Source organism: Vombatus ursinus, unplaced genomic scaffold, assembly GCF_900497805.2.
Source record: "Vombatus ursinus unplaced genomic scaffold, bare-nosed wombat genome assembly UNPS02012998.1, whole genome shotgun sequence".
Lineage (NCBI taxonomy): Eukaryota > Metazoa > Chordata > Mammalia > Diprotodontia > Vombatidae > Vombatus > Vombatus ursinus.
The window spans coordinates 15780-36648 of NW_020952776.1; the positions used below are offsets into that span (position 1 = coordinate 15780).

The window sequence follows — 20869 nt, forward strand, 5'->3', positions numbered from 1 at the left end:
CAAACTTTTCTAGTTGTATCCTCATTGTTTAGCATAGTAAGCTCTTAACAAATAACTTCATTCCCTCATTTATTCACTCACTCATTTACTCATTCATTATGCCCCCCCATCACTTAGCACAGTTCTTGACACATAGTTGATTGACTGATTAACGTTATTTTTTGTTTTTTGTTTGTTAGTAAGTATCAAGTGTCCGAAACCAAATTTGAACTCAGGTCCTCCTGACTCCAAGGCCGGAGCTCAATCCACTGCACCACCTAGCTGCCCCAATTGATTAATATTGTCAAGGGGATTCCTGCTCTGGGCCAGTTAGATTAAATGACCCCTTAGCTTCTATTCAGCTCTTAGAGGTTGTGGTATTGGCCATCTCTCAGAGGCAGCATGATAGGTCAGGTAAGGCCCAGCTTCAGATTTTGCTTATGGCTCTTACCTGTGACCAGGGGCAAGTCCCTTAATCTACATGAGCCCCAATTTTCACATATGTAAAATGGGAATAATACCGCTACTCATACTACTTATCTCATAGGCTTGAGGATCAAAGATAATGTATGGAAACACTTTACAAATCTTCATTCACCGTCAGAACTCTGGTTTTAAACTCCACCTCCTACCCCTTATTCTTCAGCTGGCCACAATTTTTCAGGAAGGGCAAAGGGCACTGTCCTTGGTGGCGGCCACAGCTCACGCCATCCCATCCACCCCTTCAGTCTAAGGTAGGTGGGAGCAGTTAGGAAAAGATCTGAGCCTAGCACACTGCCTTGCACATAATGAGCGTTTTATAAATGCAGATTGGATTGGAATGGATTGGATTAGATTGAGATATCAGTCCCTGAACCCTGGAGCAGGACCAGAGTTAGGGGTCGAGTGCTGCCTGGGAGTTAGGGAGGAGGGGGTCAGGCTAAGGGAATTGGTTGGAGCAGAAGGGGAGGTTCAAAGGCAGGGGAGGCCTCCGGACATAGAGCAGGCGGGCCTTCAGGAGGGGGCGGCACAGTTCGTGAGAGTCAGACTGCCTCAGAGGAGAGAGTTGGCTGACTAGGGGAAAGGTCCCCACAGGAATTAAAGCCCATCTTCCCAGCCCAGCAAGCCCCAGGGGAGCTGAGGGGGAGCCGCTTCCTGGCCCTGAGAAACAGGACCATCCTGTAACTGTGAGCCTGACTGTAAGTATGTCTTTGTCCCAGTCTGTGTCTCTAGAGTTCTCCAACTCTGTCTCCGTGTTCGTCCGCCTCTTTGTTTCTGTGTATCCCTCTTTTTTGGGGGGGGGGTCTTCTAGTGTCTATCGGCTGCCACTGAGGATACTTGGAGGGAAGGGTTGGGGCGGTGGGGCTGCCGGTGTCCGGCGGGGAAATGAGATTCCTTCTCCTTATTGTTGACTCCCTTTCTCCAATCGTTACTCCAGTCCTTCAAGTCTCGCCCTCGTCTGCCCCTCTCTGCCTTGTTCACTTAATTAAGCTTTCATTAAAAGCGTTTACTATGTGCAAGTTCCCTTGGAGCTAGGTGCCTCCTTGCCACTTCACTTTACGCTCCACGCCGTCACCTCAGTCCAGATGTATTCTGTTCATCAGTGTAGGTGTATTTGACTGAGCGAAGGGACCTAGGCTAGATTAAAGTGGGCATGTAGGGCCCCCCTGAGCGCAGCGCTCCTGACCGCCAGTAGGCACTCAGCTAGTGCTGGATGAAATGTATTGCTTTGCGCTTGGTGTTCCCTCTCTGGAGCCAGTCCCAGTCCGGACGCATCCGTTGGAATAGGCCCCGGGGCGCGGGTAGTGCAGGGTAGCAGTTGTGGGAGTAGATCCCACCAGGTCTAGGGAGGCCAGTTGATCCCTAACCGTCCTGCAGCCGGGATGGATCCTGCCTCCCCCTCTGGGAACAGCTCAGCCCCCGCCCCCGCCCCCTGGCCCGCACCCAGGTCTGAGTCTAGCCCGCCCAGGCCTCGCTCCTCCCCGCCCAGCCCGATGCGGGCACAACTCTGGAGGAGAAACGCGCTTCAGTAGGCTCGGGAAAGCGCGGCTCGCTATAGCCTAAACCGCAGGGTAAGTGCGGGAAGCTGGGGACCCCCTCTCAGGCTAGGCGAGGCGGGGTAGTGGGATCTAGGTTCGAGATTCTAGAGCCGGCTCAGCACCCGGCCCTGAAGTGCTCCTGTGGTCTATGCGACGCGCGTGCGACTGGAGGAGGGAAGCAGCGGGCGGGACCCCGGGTTGAGTTCTCACCGCACTTGGCCGGCAGCTGCCACAAAACCAAGGGCTGCCTACTGGGGTTGTTGCTGCACAAAAGATGGCTGTGAGGGTTTCGTCCACCAGCCACAGCAGCTGCTGTCCCGAAGACCTTCCAGATGCCCTACACCAGGGCACAGAATCCCTGGAACAAGACTACCATTGTACAGCCCCTCTCCCCGCTTACCTTGAACAGGGTCAAGGAAGAAAGCGGCCCGGTGTGCCAGTCCTCACCGAGGCCCCCAGCTCCCCTCTCCAGGGACTTCCCTGGCATTTCCGAAAAAGAGAAACCTCGGTGTCAGCTCAGGGAAAACCCAGCTATCTCGGCTTAGGGGAACGGAGAGTGGTAGAAGTGTGGAGAGAGAAACAGGGGTAGTGTAAGAATTCCCCCACTTGCAAGCCTCTCTCATCCCTCTCCTGCAGAGCCGCAGGTTTCGCCGTAGGTTGGTCCAGGGAGGCCAGTGGACACCGAAGTTCTCTGCAACATTTCCTGCCCCAGCTCTAGCAATAGCTCGAGCTCCCAGCCCAGGGAGTCGTTTCAGAAACCCAGATTTCTTCCATCAGCAGCAAGCTCTATGAATTTTTAGATTTGTGACTGTGTAACCTGTATAATTCTGTGAATATACTGTGTATTCTGTGAATTCTGAGCTGTGCCTCTGTTTGCCTGTGATTCTCCTTTTGTGTTTAAGTCTGGAGGCTGGATGGGATGCTGGGGTGGAGTAGGGGGGATCCTACTTCAGTTAAGGGTTGATTTAGATGGTCTGTAACGTCCTTTCCAACTCTGAAATCCAGTGATTCTGAGACTGTTGTGTATCTGTGAATCTGTAGCTGTCCACACGTGTAACGCTAAGCCTCCGTGGATTTGCGTGTCTCCTCATTTGTGTATGTGTAATTGCATTATGTCTGTGGATCTGTGCCTGCCTGTGCAACTCAACTTGTGTGTGTGGCTTTTGTGTTTGTGCGTGTCTAGGAGTTCTGGGACCATCTGTCTCCCGCCCCACTGGTTTGGCCCAGCTCCGGTGCCTGCCTGGTTCCTGGCCCGGAGGTCACAACTCATCCCCTCCCTGGAACCTCCCCCGCTGTTCCTCATCATTTCTGGAGCTGTCTTCGAGGTCTTTGCCAAGGGCTAAGCCCACTCATCCCTTCAGCCTCCTCACTCTAGCCTAGCTCTAGGGACAGCTGCACCGCTTCTGCCCCAGAGTGGGGTACAATGACCCCAAGGGCATCTCGGACCCTATCCCTGCCGGGCACAGGCAGTTCATTCGGTCTCTTTTCTGGGCTGGCTGGGTTCCCAGAATGGGGAAAGGGTGAGAAGCTGCCTCTCGATCCTGCTACTCCAAAGGCTTTCCGGAGGAAGTTGCCATAACCCTCAGGGCTCAGGAAACTGAGGAGAAGGGAAAGGGTGGAAGGAAGAGGGACCCTGGGGAGCTGGAATCTCTAGAGGCCCTGGGGAGGACTCTGCCACTGACTAGGTCCTCTTCCTTCTGCAGCAGGACTGGGACCCAGCCCCGAGCCTCGGGCTTCTGAACGGTTTCTTTCCCAGTGCCCAGTATGGTGATGTAGCCACCCATCGGTGAAGCGCCTCAAGAGGCAAAGAACCACGAGGAGGAGGTGGGGAATTAGGCCACCATGGAGCCGCCTCCGGCGCTCCAGGCTGTGCTGGGGAATGAGGTGATCGCACTGCACTACAACTACACCGGCAAACTGAACGGGGCACGCTACGATCCACGCGGGGGCTTGCGCGCAGATGCTGCAGTCTTCCTGGCAGTGTGTGGCCTCATCGTCCTGGAGAACTTGGCGGTTCTGCTAGTCCTCTGCCGCCACAAGAAGTTCCACGCGCCCATGTACCTGCTTTTGGGCAGCTTGACCCTCTCCGACCTGCTGGCCGGCGCCGCCTACACGGTCAACATCCTGTTGTCTGGGGCCCGCACCTTGCACCTGTCGCCCGCTCTCTGGTTCGCCCGCGAGGGCGGTGTCTTCGTGACGCTGGCTGCCTCAGTGCTCAGCCTGCTAGCCATAGCACTGGAGCGACACCTGACCATGGCAAGCCGTCGGCCGGCGCCCATACACCGGCGGGGCCGCACACTGCTGCTGGCGGGAGCCGCGTGGCTGGCGTCCCTGCTGCTTGGACTTCTTCCTAGCCTCGGCTGGAACTGCCTAGGCCGCTTGGCCCAGTGCTCTACAGTGCTTCCCCTCTATGCCAAGCCCTATGTGCTTTTCTGCGTGCTTGCCTTCCTAGTCATCCTTGTGGCTATCTTTGCGCTCTATGTCCGCATCTATTATCTGGTGCGTGCCAACGCAAAGAAGTTGCAGCTTCGGACTGCATCGGGAGGGTCCCGCCGCCTGCCCAAGTCTTTGGCGTTGTTGCGCACGGTTACCGTGGTACTGCTGGCGTTCATCGTGTGTTGGGGACCACTCTTCTTGCTGCTGCTGCTGGATGTAGCATGCCCCGCTCGAGCCTGCCCAGTACTCCTGCAGGCGGACTACTTCCTAGGGCTAGCTATGGCCAACTCACTGCTCAATCCCATCATCTACACGCTTACTAACCGGGACCTGCGCCGTGCGCTCCTGCGCCTCTTCTGCTGTTACCGGTGCTGCTGCTGCTGCTATAGGCCCCTGCGCTCAGGACCAGGTGGTAGTGAGGGTGCGGCCAGCGTGCGCCTCCGGCTACCGCCTATCCTGGAGTGCAGCACCAGCAAGTCGGAGCGCTCCTCGAACCGACCAGAAGGGTTGGACACCAGCGTCTCCACAAGCAACGCCACGCCCACGCGCACTCCAGTTAAGACCTCGGTGCAGAAGACCACAGACTGACACTTTATTCTCCAGGACCCAGTCCTCTCCTCCTGCACTATTTTCAGATTATTGGTTGTTTTTGTTGTTGTTTTAAAAATAAATAAAGTAATTTGTATTAGAACATCTGAATATCGGGGAGCGGACACACCTCGGGCACCGAGACCTCGAGGAAACCCTGGGCTGGAATTTTGAAGTCCCCATTAGGAAAACCCAGAGTCGTTAGTGTTAACCCGGTTGTTTTCCTTCACTGCACGGGATCCCGAATTAGCTGCCTACACAAGCAAGAAAGGGGAGGAGCCCTTGCCAAAGACCCAATCTCTTTGCTGGTGTTAGGGCTTATGGGAAAATCTCTGTGCTGCTCCATCTCATCCCTGGATGACCTTGTGCATACCTTAACCTGAATCCAAGTGTTGCTCTTATTTTTTCCATAAAATAAGACCTAAGAGCTTTACCGCAATCAGTCTCCTACCCTTCTGAGATGCAGCTTTCTTGACCCCGGGGTGGCCCGCTCGGGGCGGCGTGGAAGAGGGAATTGGGGGGGTGCAGCAGATCGAGAAGTGATTGCATAGCTCTGAGCTTGGGGTCTCCTGTCCTAAATCTGATCTACACTTCGCTGCCCTAGCCGACTATGTCGGCGTGCCTCCACCTCCCGGTGGCCCCCGGAACTGCAGAGGACCTAGGTAGCTTTGTTAAGGGGACAGGAAACCCAGAGATCTGCGAGGAGAATTCTAGTTGCATCTTGGCGCGGGTCTCAACCTCTCCCTGAATTCCAAGTTTTAGTTATTTCAAGACCTATCCCATGTACGTCTCTGACCCTGAGTTAGCTGAAATTCCTTCCTTTAATTTCAAGTGGCCCCTTTTAATGCTTTGGGACCCTGGGATCTTCCTCTAATGCCGCTCAGATTTAGACCCTCGGATTTACAGTGGTCCTGCCGCGCCCCCAGCCAGGTTAGTGCTTTCAAGGAGGCCGTTAACCACACCTATCCTTTCCGTTCCCAAGCCAGCAGCGTCCCATGGATCCTTTGGTTCCCAAGTCTTCAATACACTTCCTATCAGAGATGCAGAGGGAGGCTTCGAAGAGGGAGGGAATAGAAAGACAGACGCCCTGCGCCGGGGGACTCTGACCCCTAGTCAGGGACATCCCCGCCACGCCCGTCTGGGCAGGAGCTGGAGGCACCCGCTGGGCAGGGAAAGGAGTCGCCCTCTCCTTCTCCTCTTTCTCCCTCCCTCCTAGGTGTGTTTGGGGGATGAGGGCGGGGTGGAACTGCCGTTTTTCTCCAAAAGTTCAGGTCTCGGTGAGTGCGGACAGGTGCCTCGGCGGCAGTGGCAGAACAGCACGTGCTCTGGGCTCCTCGATCACTCTCTACCCGGCCTAGGAAAGGCAAAGGCCTGGCTTCAGCCGGCCGCAGGAGAGGGGGTCAAGTGAAGCTGAGCCTAGCTGCGACAGCCTGGAAGGAGGGGCAGGCTAGGCACTGGAAGCAGCGGGTTTGCCAGGCACAAGGCCTCGTTCTGGGGCAGGGCTGGTGAGTCACCGACAAGCTGGGCCCCTGGTGTCGGTCCAAGAGGCAAAGTCAGACGTTCCCGTGAGCTTGTGGTGAGTCCTGCGACCAAAGGCCCATGAAGCCCGAGCCGAGGTCGCATCAGGCCCAGGGCTTCCGGGAGAGGCTAGCCACCAAGGGCGGGAAGGTGGCCCAGGGGAGCCCGACTTCAGGGCCTCAGGCCCCCCCCCCATGCCCCGCCTCTGCCGCCGGGCGCACGAAGTAGCTCCGCTCTCCGCTCTTTCCTTCGCACTTTGGGAGGGGAAAGAGGTGGGAACAGGGCTCCCTCCCCACACCCAGCCCTGCCTGCCTATTCTTTCTCGGGAAGCGATGCCAAGCGTGTCACCCTTCCCCCTCCTCCCTGCGCTGGCTGGAGGACCCGGTTGTTGGCGAGCCGGTTGGCCAAAAGCCGGGTGGTGGATCAAGGGACTCTTATTTTGACAAGGCCGGGGCGCGCGGTCTGCTTAGTCATGATGACTTTATCCTCCCCTCGCCCCGCCCCCCTCTCCTCCCCCCCCTTCTCCCTTCCACCGCTCCCCCCTTCCCCCCCCCGCGCGCCGCGATGGAGGCGCCCGAGCCCGGGAGGCGGAGGCGGCGGAGGAGGAGCAGGAGTGCGGCCATGGCTGGGTGAGTAAGGCGGCCGCTGTCGCCGCCGCTGGAGCTCGGGCCCACTGGGCCGCAGGAGTCCGCGGTCGGCGGAAGAGGTGCCCCGAACTGGGGTCGGGGAGCGGCTGCGGCGTTCTGGGGAGCTCGAGGCCCCGCTGCCGGCCCGGGTTCGGGCTCTGGCTCCGGGCCGGGGGGAAGGCCGCTGTGGGGGGCTCGGGGTGGGGAGCCTGGGCCCCTCTCTGCAGCCCGGAGCCCGCCTGGCGGCGCAGGCCAAAGCGGGTGCGGAAAGAGGGGCGCGCCTGCCGCGGGGTGGTCCGGCCCCCCTCCCCGGGCCGGTGCCGCTTTGTTTCCCCGGGGGTCCCAGCCTTCCCCGCCCGCGCCGGCCTCCCCCCTTCAGAGGGCGGGTTCTGGGGCCCGGCGGCCCGGCGCTGGACGGGCCAGGGTCCTACCCCGACGGCCCCAGGGCCCGCAGAGCCCGTAGCGTGCAGGCCGGGCAGGGGCAGGAAGTAGGTGCGCAGCCATTGTGCGGCCACAGCCCCGGGCCTCGGGCCGGTTCCTGTCCTGGCCCCGGCCGCCGTAGTCCCGCACATCTGACATTTGTGCGGCCTCCCGGGCTTTGTCCGCTTCTAGCCTCCCAGCGGCCCGGGAAGGGGGGGGGGGGATGGGGAGGCTCGGGAAGGGAGGGAGCGCGAGCCCCGACGTCACGTAGCTAGGAAGCTGTCCCGACCGTCTGCAAGCCGGGGCTTCCCCACCCGGAGTCCAGCACTGCCTTCCTCCCAGGGCTGGGCCACGGATGACACAAAGCAGGGGGGCAGAGGGAGCCCCCTCTGCCCTGAAATAGCAGGACAGGAGCTGGAAGACAGGGATTTTTACTTAAGGGGCCCCAGACATAGCCATGGAATGGAGTGTCATACAAATTAGGTAATTTGGGGGGCACCCGGTAGGGATGTGGGTGTCTGCTATTTAAACAGAACAGTAACTCAGATATTTAGTATAACTGTAATATCTGTCTGGGACCATCTGCTTTTTGCACTTGGAGCACTGAATTTGGAGTCACAGGAACTGGTTTTGAATTCCATCTCTTACCACCTGTGCAAAGTCACTTAACTTCTCATATCCTCAACTTCTTCATCTTTAAAATGAGGGGGTTGAACTGGATGACTTCTGAGGTCCTTTCAAGGCTCAGACCCAGACTAGAGAGGCCTCAACCGGGAGTGGTCTGGCTGGGGAATATAATTATTATTAGTACTTATATAGCTCTTTAAAGTTTTGCAAACACAGGTTATTTCATTTGAAGGAAGCTCCACCCCGGGTAGGCTTGCTACGTGGAGTGCCAGCTGACATTGATAGGGCTCATTTTTGGGCTGGCACTCTGAGCACCTAGGGTGGGGGGAGGCTGGGCTGCTATCCCTTGGGATAGTCTTCTTAGCAAAGGAGAATTTGTAGTTCCCCCAGGAGAGAGAAGGAAGCCCATGGAGGAGTGGGTTCTCCCCACCAGGATTGGCATCTGGGGCCTGATCACCATCCCCTCACCCTCACTCCCAGGTACGTGATTCCAGGCGGTGGCAGTGTTTGTCTAGAGGCTGATGAAGCCAGTGTCCGGGCATAGCAGGGGTGTTCCCCGTGCCCATTCTCTCCCCCTTCTATCCAAACGCCCTGGGGGGGCCGGCTATGCGGTGATGTATGCCACGGAGTGCAAGGCGGAGGTGACACCCTCCCAGCATGGCAACCGGACCTTCAGCTATACCTTAGAGGACCACACCAAACAGGCCTTTGGCATCATGAATGAGCTTCGGCTCAGCCAGCAGCTATGTGATGTGACTCTGGAGGTCAAATACGAGAATAAGCTTACTGCCCAATTTATGGCTCACAAGGTGGTACTCGCCTCCTCCAGCCCAGTTTTCAAGGCCATGTTCACCAATGGGTTGCGGGAGCAGGGCATGGAAGTGGTCTCTATTGAGGGCATCCACCCCACGGTGATGGAACGACTCATAGAATTTGCCTACACTGCCTCCATCTCCATGGGGGAGAAATGTGTGCTGCATTTGATGAATGGAGCTGTCATGTACCAGATTGACAGTGTAGTACGGGCCTGCAGTGACTTTTTGGTGCAGCAGCTGGACCCCAGCAATGCCATTGGCATTGCCAACTTTGCTGAGCAAATTGGCTGTGCTGAACTCCATCAGCGTGCCCGGGAGTACATCTATATGCACTTTGGGGAGGTAAGTGTGTATATGTTTGGTGGCCTGTGAGTTAGGGGGTGGTAGTGGTAGTGAATGATTCACTTTCTGGACAAAACGCTAGTCCTGTGCCTAAGAACACATCACACCTCTGGTTGAGATGTATAGGGTCAGAGTGAGAAAGCATAGTCTGATGGAGTCTGGCTGCTACTTGTACTTGTTCATTTGTTTAATAGTACTCCCTGAGCTTTGGGGAGGAGCTGGGGGCATTCTGTTTCCCTGTGTCTCCACTCGGGGTGGTCCCTGGAAGTACACAGCTCCTGACCGGTAGTCAAATCCCAGGAGGATGGGAGGGTGTCACTTTGGACTTCAGTGGAGAACCTCCTTGCCCCCACTACCTCTCATCCCCCCTACCAGGTAGCAAAGCAGGAGGAATTCTTTAACCTGTCCCACTGCCAGCTGGTTACACTTATCAGCCGGGACGATCTCAACGTGCGCTGTGAGTCCGAGGTCTTCCATGCCTGCATCAATTGGGTCAAATATGACTGCGAGCATCGACGCTTCTACATTCAGGCCCTTCTTCGTGCTGTCCGTTGCCATTCCCTCACTCCCCACTTCCTGCAAATGCAGCTGCAGAAATGTGAGATCCTCCAGTCAGATTCACGTTGTAAGGACTACCTGGTTAAGATCTTTCAGGATCTCACCCTGCACAAGCCCACCCAGGTGATGCCCTGCCGGGCACCCAAGGTGGGCCAGCTCATCTACACAGCAGGAGGCTACTTCCGCCAATCACTGAGTTACCTGGAGGCCTATAACCCTTGTGATGGCACTTGGCTCCGCCTTGCAGACCTACAGGTGCCCCGAAGTGGCCTAGCAGGCTGTGTGGTGGGTGGCCTGCTGTATGCTGTGGGGGGAAGAAACAATTCCCCAGATGGCAACACAGATTCCAATGCCCTTGACTGCTACAATCCTATGACTAATCAGTGGTCCCCCTGTGCACCCATGAGTGTGCCCCGGAATCGTATTGGTGTTGGTGTCATCGATGGCCTCATCTATGCGGTTGGGGGCTCCCATGGCTGCATTCACCACAATAGTGTGGAGAGGTGAGTGTTGGGAAAAGAATAAACTCAGAGTAGCTCCTGTTAAGATAGATTTGGGAGACTAGGCCCTAAAAGGTTAGTTGGCACTTGAGGACAGCAGAGACCACCTGAGAAGCATCTGAGAGGGCAACAGTCATCAGTATCTGAGCAATAGTGGGAACAGGGTAATTCATTATTATTTCATATTTAGTGAGTGTTCATGAAATAAGCCCATTCCCTGCTCATTTCTCCTAGTAGGAGGGAAAATTTAGGTCCTGAGGAAATTTACAATCAATTTACCTTACAATTTAGTCCATCTTGCTTTAGGAGACCAGTGCTAGAGTGACCAAAGCAAGAAGAGGGCACTGCCAGCCTTCTGGCCCAGTTCAATAGGGACTTTAACCTAGGCCCCTTCATTCACCCCTTTCCCATCCTCATCTGCAAGGACAGATTTAGTTGATATCCATCCTGTGTCCTTGCTTCCCTTGCAGGTACGAGCCAGAACGGGATGAATGGCACTTAGTAGCACCCATGCTGACACAAAGAATCGGGGTGGGAGTGGCTGTCCTGAATCGCCTACTCTATGCAGTTGGTGGCTTTGATGGGACAAACCGCCTCAATTCTGCCGAGTGCTACTACCCAGAGAGGAATGAGTGGCAGATGATCGCACCTATGAACACCATCCGAAGTGGGGCAGGTGGGCAAGGATTGGGTCAGAGGGGAGACTGGAGCAATAGACTGATCGTTCTGCTCCTCTCAGGGACCTTACTATTTCATTCAGGAAATATTTATTGTGTACTTTACCATGTGTCTGGCAAGGCTATGGCCTCCCAGGAGCAAGACTTGCTTCTGCAGACATGCTGGGGTACGCGGAGATGAGCAAGACATGGACTGTCCAATCAGGTTGCTTCTCTGCCTCCCTCACAGGAGGGACAGAGTTAAGTCCTTAGAGGGGGTCAACCTTGACCCTCAGACAAGTAGACTAGTTCCCTCCATTCCCAGGTTCTGTCTAACCCTATAAGGTAAGGAGAGGACTTCAAGCAGGAGGACCATGGATTCTGAGGGAATCAGGTTTTCCATTCTAGGAGTCACCCACCTGTCTGTTTGTTATGCAGGGGTCTGTGCTCTGAACAACTGCATCTATGCTACAGGCGGCTATGATGGCACTGACCAGTTAAACAGTATGGAAAGATATGACGTGGAAACAGAGACCTGGACTTTTGTGGCCCCCATGAAACATCGACGGAGTGCGCTTGGGGTCACTGTACACCAGGGAAAGATCTATGTCCTTGGTAAAGTGGCAGGAGTCTTAACCCGGAGGGGAGGGACACCTCACATAGCTGATAAACATGGTCCCCTAAGAGTCATTAGGGAATAGCACAGCCTTTCCTTGCTCTGACCCTTCCCCATCTGCTTTGTTTACTTGTAGCCCAGTAGGGACTGGGCAGGGAGGGAGGGGGAGAAAGAAAGTAAGAAGATGAGCTGTGGTGATCTAATATGCCAGCCTCTCTCCCTCCCCTCTTCCCCAGCTTGATGCAGATATGTACTATATTGTCCCCCTTGCAGGTGGATATGATGGACACACCTTTCTGGACAGCGTGGAATGCTATGACCCAGCCACAGACACATGGAGTGAGGTGACACATATGACCTCTGGCCGCAGCGGGGTGGGGGTAGCTGTGACCATGGAGCCTTGTCGAAAGCAGATTGACCAACAGAACTGCACCTGTTAAAAGACTTTTATCTCTTTGGCAAAATTGTCAGGTTGGGGTTTTTGTATGAAAATGAAAAACAAAGCAAAAAAGTTATTTCCAAGACCAGAGGCTGGAATAATAAGTCAGTGTTAAAATAACAAAGCAGAAGAAGCCATCACAGGAACCTTTGATTTTGCCAGTTTGGCCCTGAGAACTTTAGAAAAATGTGTTGCCAGGGACTCACTGGCTTAGGAGGAGTTTGGTTAAGGGAGGATTCTTAGGAGTGGGGCACTGGCATCCAGTGCCTCTATAGGAGAGGGCCTGCCTGCAGAATGGAACTGCTTCTAGGAGGGAGGCCAGCACCAGCTACCACTCTCCCTTGGAGGTGGGAGTAGGACCCAGGAAACAGCCACGGAATCCAGCTGTCTTCATTCCTGAAGATTCTGTGCTGAGCAAGAAGGGTTTGGTGCCAGAATGCTGGCATGAACACTGGGGGTGGGTGGGCTTGTACATAGAAATCTTGGGCTAGATTATCTCCAGGCTCTCTACAGTTACTATGGTAAGCTCCCTTGTAACTTTCAAACTGAAATAAAGATCAGACTGACTAGTGTTTTCAAGGAAGTTCCCCTGCTCTTCAGATGTGGGCAAAATAGGCAGGCTGGGACCTAGAAGTACCCCCAAGTTAGAAACATGACTGTTAGATTAAAATCTAGGGTTCTTAAATCACTCTTGCTCTCTCTCTCCACCTCCTCCCTGGGGGGCATGCCCCCCCCCCATTTCTAATCACTTTGAAGCTTAGCAACCAGGCTAACTCCCATTAAGATGCCATTGCTCAATCTTACGGTTAAATACAGACGGAAATTATTTTAGTCAAAGGGCCCAAGTCTTTGGCCTGTTTCCTATAGCTTATGCTAGGGTAGTTATTCAGGAGGTCTTGTTCTTTCTGGCCAGGATGAAGCACCTTATTTGGAGTACATTTAGACCTAGGGTTCCTGTCCCTGCAATTAACACACCAAAGATGTAGTGAGTACCTACTTTGTCCATACCTATACTTGGTACTATGGGAGACACAAGGGGAGAATATGTTTCTGCTACAAGCATAGTAGAGGATTCTTTGGCTGGTAAGGGAGCCAGATTGAGTCCTGTTTATAGAGCTAATTCAGACCTAACACAGTCGGTGGATTCAGTGTAGCAGAAGCTCCGCCTGCCCCAATTCTTAGGAAGTAGAATGCCACAGAATGCCTTAGACAGTAGGGGGTCTTCTAAAAGAATGGGTGAAGATGCAGAATCAGCCACCAGCCTAGAAGATGCCTTGGCAAGGAACAGTGCTTGATTAAGTCAAAGAGAGCAGCAGCATGGGACATAACTCCAGAAAGGGGTGTTATCCCTCATATGTGGGTGGGGCAGATGCCTACCCACAAAAGATCAAAGTGCATGGACAAATGGAGCCACTGGAAAGTGTTTGTTGGTGTATCAACACCAAAGGGGTGGAGTTAAGGTAACTCAGGAGTCAAGATGATACAGTACCTTCAAAACCATTTCCTCTAATTGCCCCAGCCTGGTCCAGTACAGCAGCTGCTGCTTCCCAGGAGGGCAACGGGGAGCCCCCTACCCCTGGACTTCATTTTAACCTTTCTTGAATGGTTTAAGTTTCAACAAGGACTACACAAGGCCACCAGCACACTTGTAAAGCACAAATGTATTATATGTGAGTGTCATGTGGGCCTTGGTTTTTAGGTATAGACTAAGGAAAAGGAACACAGTAAAGGTAAATAAATTGTGCTTGATAAGTTCCCATTGAAATCATCGTCAACCAGCACTTATTAAACATTTACTATGTGCTTGGCACAGTAAGCTCAGGATACAAAGAAAGACAAAAATGTGATCCTTCGCCCTGAAGGAGATCTCATTCTAAGGGGGAGACAGCCTGTAAATAAGTAAGTCCATACAAGATATAGAGGAGAGAGGTAATCTCAGAGGCAAGGCACTAGCAAATCTCTTGCACAAAGTGCAGTTTGAACTTAGGGAAGGCAAAGCTTCATTGAGCAAGTGAATAGAACAAAAGCAGCAGAAGATGGGAATGATCCTAGGTTGGAGCTTGGCAGGGCATGATCCATTGGTGTAGAAGACTGTAGAATTGAACTGATTCATTAATCACCTGAAAGAAGGAAGGAGATACAGCTGGAGCAGTAGTGATGGCCTGGGAAAGATCAGAGGGATTGGAAGTTCTGGAGAAGAAGGACAAGGTCAAATGAAATAATATTTGTAAATCGCTTGACATGGTGCCAGAAGGTAGTAGGCACTATCTAAATCCTCATTCCCTTTCCCCTTAGGGGTGATGAGGCAAAGAGAAAGATGATAAAAAGGAAAAAGAATGACCAAAGATGATGATCATGTAACAATTTTGTAGTACATGAACATGGAAGTAGAACATTCGTGAGTAATGACGAGATCAAGGATATGACCATCTCTGGTTAGCTGAGGTGGAGTGGAGAAGTAGTTTATGGGAAGTAAGCCAAGGAACTGGAAGGTTAGGATAGCTGAAGAAGTTATCAATATGTATGTTGAAATCCGCTGGTATGATGGCAGGAGTTGGGGTGGAAAGACTAAACCAGGCTCTGATCTCTTTAAGAAAGGAAGAAGAATAGAGCACCGGCGCTGAAGTCAGGAGGACCTGAGTTCAAATCCAGCCTCAGACCAAACACTTGACTCTAGCTGTGTGACCCTGGGCAAGTCACTTAACCCCAATTGCCAAAAGAAAAAAAAGGGAAGAACAGTGTCCTGGGGATTGGTAGATAGTAACTACCAGAATCTTGAATGGGCAATACATTTGGACTGAATTAACCTCAAGAGAGTAGGGATTATTTAGTAATTGTGGTAGGGCCTGGAAATGGTAATGAGGTGCACGGGATATTGGGACTCCCTTGCCACAACCAGTGTGTTGAGGAACATTAGTAAACATACAGCTAGTGCTAGAAAGTAGTGGCCAGGGATGTGGTGTTAACAGGAGGGAAATGAATTCTGACCTCACCCAAATCATACACATTAAAGGGGTGGATCGAACACCAGCCAGAGAAGTTGGACAGCGATGCAGATCACAGAGACCACCACTTGAAGTTAAATTCAACAGACATTTGTTAAGGTTCAACAAGATGAATTCTCTCCCTGCTTAAGAGTTCCTTCTACAGGAGGAAGGGTGGTATAGTGGACCGAATGCCACAACTGGAATTGGGAAGACTTGGATTCACATCCTGCTTCTGATAGTTATTAGTTTTATAATCCTAGGTACATGAATGAAGGTCTCAGCTTCAGTTTCCCTATCTGTAAAATAATAGAACTTACCTCACAAGGTTGTAAGGTTCAAATGAAATATGGAAAGTGCTTTGTGAACCTTAAAGTGCTACCAAAATGCTAGCTGCTGGAATTCAGAATCCAGTCGGAGGATATGGCACAAAATCATTCACACTATACCAAAGGGCAAAAAGTGAAGATCTGATGTGCAAGGTCAAAGGAGAAGAGGAGGCACTGCCACTGAGGGTAGGGAAGGCATAAATACTTGATGGGCCACACTTTCAAAGTCACAGGTGTCACAGAGATGTCGTGGTGAATGCAAGATTCCACTGAGTTTTTGGTTGATTGTGAAAATGCCCTGGACTTCACAGAATGAAACCTAGGCTTAAAGGCTTTTATCCCCCAAACAAAAATGTGAGATTCTTTGCTACAACTACAGACATTATTTTCTTTATTGATCTTCTGAGTATCAGCATCGGGGAAGGCATAGAATGAAGATGCATAATTGCCAAAGGTGTGTGCCATGGAGGGAACCCGGTATAAAGACCAAATCAGTTATTCTCCAGATCCTCCTGTCATTATGCTAACCATACTGAGACCTGGAACACTGATGATGTCCCCTTGGTTAGATTCATGGCCACTCAAACTAATCTAGCTATTCACACAGGAAAATCAAGTACAAGAAAACATATTGTCCAGACTATGATATGCAGTTGGACAGGCAGTCCATTGCTGGGCCTGGAGTCAGGAAGACCTGGTTTCAAATCCAGTCTCAGATACTTAATAGTTGTATGACCCTCTGTGTCACTTAACCTCAGCCTGCCTCAATTTCCTTGTCTGTAACATGGGAATTATAATAGTACCTACCTCCCAGGGTCATTGTGATAAGACTGAGTTTGTAAAGCACTTTGTAAACCTTAAGTGCTATATAAATGCTAGCTACTATTATTGAATTTATAGATTAGTAAGTGTATTTTGGACAGAGATTGTAGATGAACAGCCAACCAGACCCAGAACTGAAGAAGTAAGTGGATTGGGTCAGATTTGGGAGATAAATACTTTCAATGTTTCCAAATGCCTCCCTTTTGCCAAAGACCATGTTTTCACACCAGTATTCTGGCAATATGTTATAGCTGCAGATTATGGAAAACTGCAGTCTTAGAAGAATGGAAATTGTAGGTCACTCAAAGGACAATGAAAAGACAAACAACTTACTAGCTGTGTGACCCTGGGCAAGTCACTTAACACCAACTGCCTCACCAAAAAGCAAAAAAAAAAAAAAGAGAATTAACAGTGGGAATATCTCATATTGCTAATAATGATTTATGATCCAGAAATGAGACATCAAGGATATATATTATCAGGAAAGGAGATAAGTTAATCATTTAGTGAGGACAGGGAATAATAGATGGATACTGATAACATAAGGTATAAAAACCAAACAAATTAGAGGAAGGCTTCTCTAGCATGTTGAGTGGTTACTCTAAAAATGGGGATTGAGGACATGGATTTGCATCCCGGCTCTAACACTTCCTACCTGTATGACCTTGGACAAGTCAGTTAACTTCTTGGACCTCACTTCTGTCATCTACAATATAATATAATAAGGGTGAACTAGACCTCTAAGATACCTATGATTTGTGGAAGGACATGACAACAACTTCTTAGCAAAGGGAATTAATGCTTGCATCGGTGAGATTATAGGTACACTCAAGTGTATTTTCCATATCTAGGGTGGTTAAGATCCATAAAGTGCTGCCACTTCCACATAGCCACCCACACCTAGTTACCCTTTCTGTGCAGGTGGGAACAGAGGGCATAAATGTCTACTCATCACCACTAGTTGGGAGAGGACAGGAACCTCAGCCAGCCCTCTTCCTCCTGCTAAAAATCATAATGTTCAGAACACAAAGAAGCCATCATCATTCAGTAACCACACTGCCTTAGAGGTTTTGTTATTCAGTCTTGTCCAACTCTTTGTGATCCTGTGGACCATTCTGTTCATGGAGTTTTCTTGGCAAAGATACTGCAGTGGTTTGCTATTTCCTTCTTGAGCAAATTAAGGCAAATGGAGATTAAGTGACTTGCCCAGGATCACACAGCTAATACATGTTTGAGGCCAAATCTGAACTCAGATCTTCATTAACTCTAGGCCCAGCGCTCATCCACTGAGCCATCTAGCTGCCCTTTGAGGTCTACACAATCCACATCTACTACCCAATCAAAATTCTGGTAGCTATTGTCTACCAACTATAGGACCCTCCCCTTCTTTCCTCAATCACAATCTACTGTCATTCCACCTTTCCCTCTACCTTGTAACACTAATCCCAGTTCTTTATCCTCATAGTGATCTCCAATCACTGGACCCTTTGGTTCTTTAATAGGCACATGCTACATTCTACTCCCTTCCTCATCCTGATTCCTTGGTCAATCAGTTCATCTCTACAATGTCCTCTTCTCTTGAGGCCTCTTATTCTCAATGCTGGATTACTTCCACTATCAGCTGTCTTCACTCCTTTGCTCTTACTTGATACTGAACAAAGCTGGAGAATATCATGAAATGGTGCTGACTGGATCCACTATAAAGTTATGTTAAGCAATCTCAAGTGGGTCTTCACTGCAATAAGGCAAATCTTTTTCCATCCCCCTAACTGACCCCCTATCCCACTTTTCCAAACACTTTCATCCCTCCTCAAATCTTCCATTGTTCCCCTACCCTCTCAGCTAAAAACCTTGCTTCATTTCCCTGAAAGAACTGAGGTTATTTGATGAAATCTTCCTCTTTTTATCTCACATTACCCACAAGCCTTCTACCACTATCTCTGCCTTCATCCCCTGTCTCATATGAAAAGGGGGTCCATTTTCTGGCCAAGGCTCACCCCTCTACATGTGCAAATGATCCCATTCCATCATCCCCATTCTCTCAGTTATCTTCAATCTCTCCCTATACATTGACTGCTTTCTTACTACCTACAAACACTCCCATGTCTCCCCCATGCACCAAACTCTCTCATTTGATCTATTCATCCCCAATAGCTATCATTCTACAGCTTTCCTTTTCTTATGGCTAAACTCCTTGAAAAGACCATCTAAAATTAGTACTTCCATTTCTTTTCCTCTCTTCTTAATTCTGAATGGCTTCTGACCAATTGAAACTGCTCTTTCCAAAATTACCATTGATTTCTTTTTGCAAAATTGAATAGCTTTTTCCTCAAACCTCATCCTTCTTGACCTCTGTGACATTGTCAATCATCTCCTTAATATTCTCTTTTTTTTCTAGGTTTTTGTAAAACTTCTCTCTTCTGTTTCTCCTATCAGTCTGACTGCTGCTTCTCAGTTTCCTTTGCTGGATCTTCCTCGAAGTGATGGCATTAATCAAAGATATCCTCCAAGGATGTGTCCTCTTCTCCCTCTATACTATTTCACTTGGTGATTCTAATCAGCTTCCATAGCCTCAGTTTTCCTCTCTATGCAGATGATTCTCTAATTTGCTTATTTAGCCCTAACCTGTCTGCTGACCTACAGTCTAGAATCTCCAACTGTCTATTGGACATCTTGAAATGGATGTCTTGTAGACATCTTAAGCTCTACATGTCCAAAACTGAACTCATTATCTTCTGCCAAACCCTCCCCTTTTCCTAATTTCCCTATTAATGTCAAGGGTACCATCATCCTTCTGGTTACCCATGCTCAAAACTTAGATGTCATTCTGGATGCCTCATTCTCTTTCATCCCTCATATCCAATCTGTTGCCAAGATCTGACAATGATTTTTATCTTTTTAACATCTCTCATATATGCAACCTTCTCCCCTCTGACACTGCCACCAACCTGGTAGCAGACCATTATCACTTGGACTCCTGAAAACTAACTGTTCATTAGTCCCCCTGCCACAAGTCTCTCCTCACTGCAATCCCTTTTCCACTCAGCTGTCGAACTGATCTTCCCAAAGCACAGGTCTGACCATGCCATGCTCCTATTCATTCAACTCCATTGGCACACTATTGCCCTCAGGATCAACTATAAAATCCTCTCAAGGGCACCCAAAGCCCTTCATAATCTGCCTCCATCTTTGCAGTCCTCTAACTCCCATGTATTCTGATCCAGGGACATTGGCCTTATTGATGTTCCTACAGCTCTATTCTCCATCCATCTCCAAACTCAGGGCATTTTTACTGGCTGTCCCCTATGCCTGGAATTTTCTTCCTCCTCATCTCCACCTCCTGGTTTCCCTGGCTTCCTTCAAGCCCCAGCTAAAACCTCATCTTTTCCAATCCCCCTTAATGCTAATGCTTTCCCTCTGATATTATCTCCACTTTATCCTGTATATAACTTGTTCATACATAGTTGGTTTCACGTTGTCTCCCCTATTAGACTGTGAGCTCCTTGACAGTAGGGACTATCTTTTGCCTTTGTATCCCCAGTGCTTGACACATTGCTTGGCACATACTAGGCACTTAATAAATATTTATTGACTGAATGACAATTGGATGTTAATGTGATTAAATGTCTTTTCCAGTCATCCCTTCTCCCCTGGTGGTAGGGTGTAAATTAAAAAGTAAATGTGAGTAAGCATACTTTAGAGAGTAACAAAGTCTGGCATGAAGAATACAGATGCTCCAGGAAGATAAATGGTGTCAAGTAGGTACATTGAATGACAGAATCAAGAGGCTGCCTCAGATTTCCAGTGAGGATGGGGGACTGGAGGCAAGGAGGTATGACAAAAATGAGAGACAGATATTGAAGACAGATGGAAGAAAAGCCATGTTAGGGCTAAAAAGCATAAGAGGGAGAGATCTGGTCAGTTAAAAAGGACTGTATACAAGAAAATACTGGGAACTGGATAAATGCTGATATAAGTTCATATTTACTCCCCATTTCTTTTAATGGTCTTTAGAAAATAGGTCCCTTCATTTTATTCATATATATGCAGATTTTGTAGGTGGAGAAATTCCAGGATGCTGGAATAGGGACCATCTCTCCAGACAAATGATCTCAACAAAAGTTCGAAGAATGAACCAGAGCTACAATATAGAAAGGGGAAGCGCACCCTCTAGTGGCCCTCTGGAAGATAACAACAAGAACCTCAGTTTGAGTATAAGTATCAAAGAGCCAAGATACGTTAGAATCGGGGATTCCAACTCTTTGAAAACTGGTGTTCTTCAACAGCTGTGCTGTTGCTACAAATTTATAAATCAAATTGAACAGTAGCTGTGTTGAGGAAGTTCAGTATTTGAAAAAGCCCTGGCAGCACAGCCTTAGGTAATGTGAATAATTTCTCCATTCTCGAAAACCTCCCCTGATCCCCTTTACCAGTTTTGTAAATCTGAATTTTCATAAATGGGAGTTTATTTTAAGAACTCCTTAAGTTTTGCTACATGCTGCTTTGGGGCAGCAAATCAGCCAACTCTGATGTCCCTGGTCAACTGAGACCTCTATTAAGAGTCAAATTGAGTGACACAAGGGTACTCTGGTTTTC

General features: G+C 50.3%; 2 protein-coding genes across 10 annotated transcripts; both read left to right on the forward strand.

Moving 5' to 3' along the window:
* The first annotated feature begins 684 nt into the window (after nt 1–684).
* LOC114040354 (sphingosine 1-phosphate receptor 5-like) lies at nt 685–5121 on the forward strand. 8 transcript variants are annotated; one of them, XM_027858441.1, is made up of 3 exons: nt 1001–1157; nt 3181–3322; nt 3701–5121. In XM_027858441.1, exon 3 carries the CDS (start codon nt 3840–3842, stop codon nt 5019–5021), a length of 1182 nt encoding a protein of 393 aa, XP_027714242.1. In that variant the 5' UTR covers nt 1001–1157; nt 3181–3322; nt 3701–3839; the 3' UTR covers nt 5022–5121. The 8 variants fall into 8 exon arrangements, with proteins under 8 accessions (XP_027714246.1, XP_027714242.1, XP_027714238.1 ...); XM_027858438.1 differs by lacking the exon at nt 1001–1157 and adding an exon at nt 1952–2030; XM_027858439.1 differs by lacking the exon at nt 1001–1157 and adding an exon at nt 1952–2030 and having other exon boundaries at nt 3704–5121.
* A 1970-nt stretch (nt 5122–7091) lies between these two features.
* Nucleotides 7092–12717, forward strand: LOC114040352 (kelch-like ECH-associated protein 1). Of its 2 annotated transcripts, none has more exons than XM_027858435.1 (6): nt 7092–7168; nt 8693–9369; nt 9745–10430; nt 10898–11103; nt 11522–11698; nt 11973–12717. In XM_027858435.1, exons 2-6 carry the CDS (start codon nt 8734–8736, stop codon nt 12137–12139), a joined length of 1872 nt encoding a protein of 623 aa, XP_027714236.1. In that variant the 5' UTR covers nt 7092–7168; nt 8693–8733; the 3' UTR covers nt 12140–12717. The 2 variants fall into 2 exon arrangements, with proteins under 2 accessions (XP_027714236.1, XP_027714237.1); XM_027858436.1 differs by lacking the exon at nt 7092–7168 and adding an exon at nt 7860–8068.
* Nucleotides 12718–20869: the final 8152 nt, after the last annotated feature.

Bases quoted from the DNA above. Each gene is read 5' to 3' on its own strand.
- LOC114040352 (XM_027858435.1), top strand. From the start codon at position 8,734: ATGAAGCCAGTGTCCGGGCATAGCAGGGGTGTTCCCCGTGCCCATTCT. The intron at 9,370-9,744 runs GTAAGTGTGTAT...CCCCCCTACCAG, and splicing joins TCTATATGCACTTTGGGGAG to GTAGCAAAGCAGGAGGAATT. The intron at 11,699-11,972 runs GTAAAGTGGCAG...TCCCCCTTGCAG, and splicing joins GGGAAAGATCTATGTCCTTG to GTGGATATGATGGACACACC.
- LOC114040354 (XM_027858445.1), top strand. From the start codon at position 3,840: ATGGAGCCGCCTCCGGCGCTCCAGGCTGTGCTGGGGAATGAGGTGATC.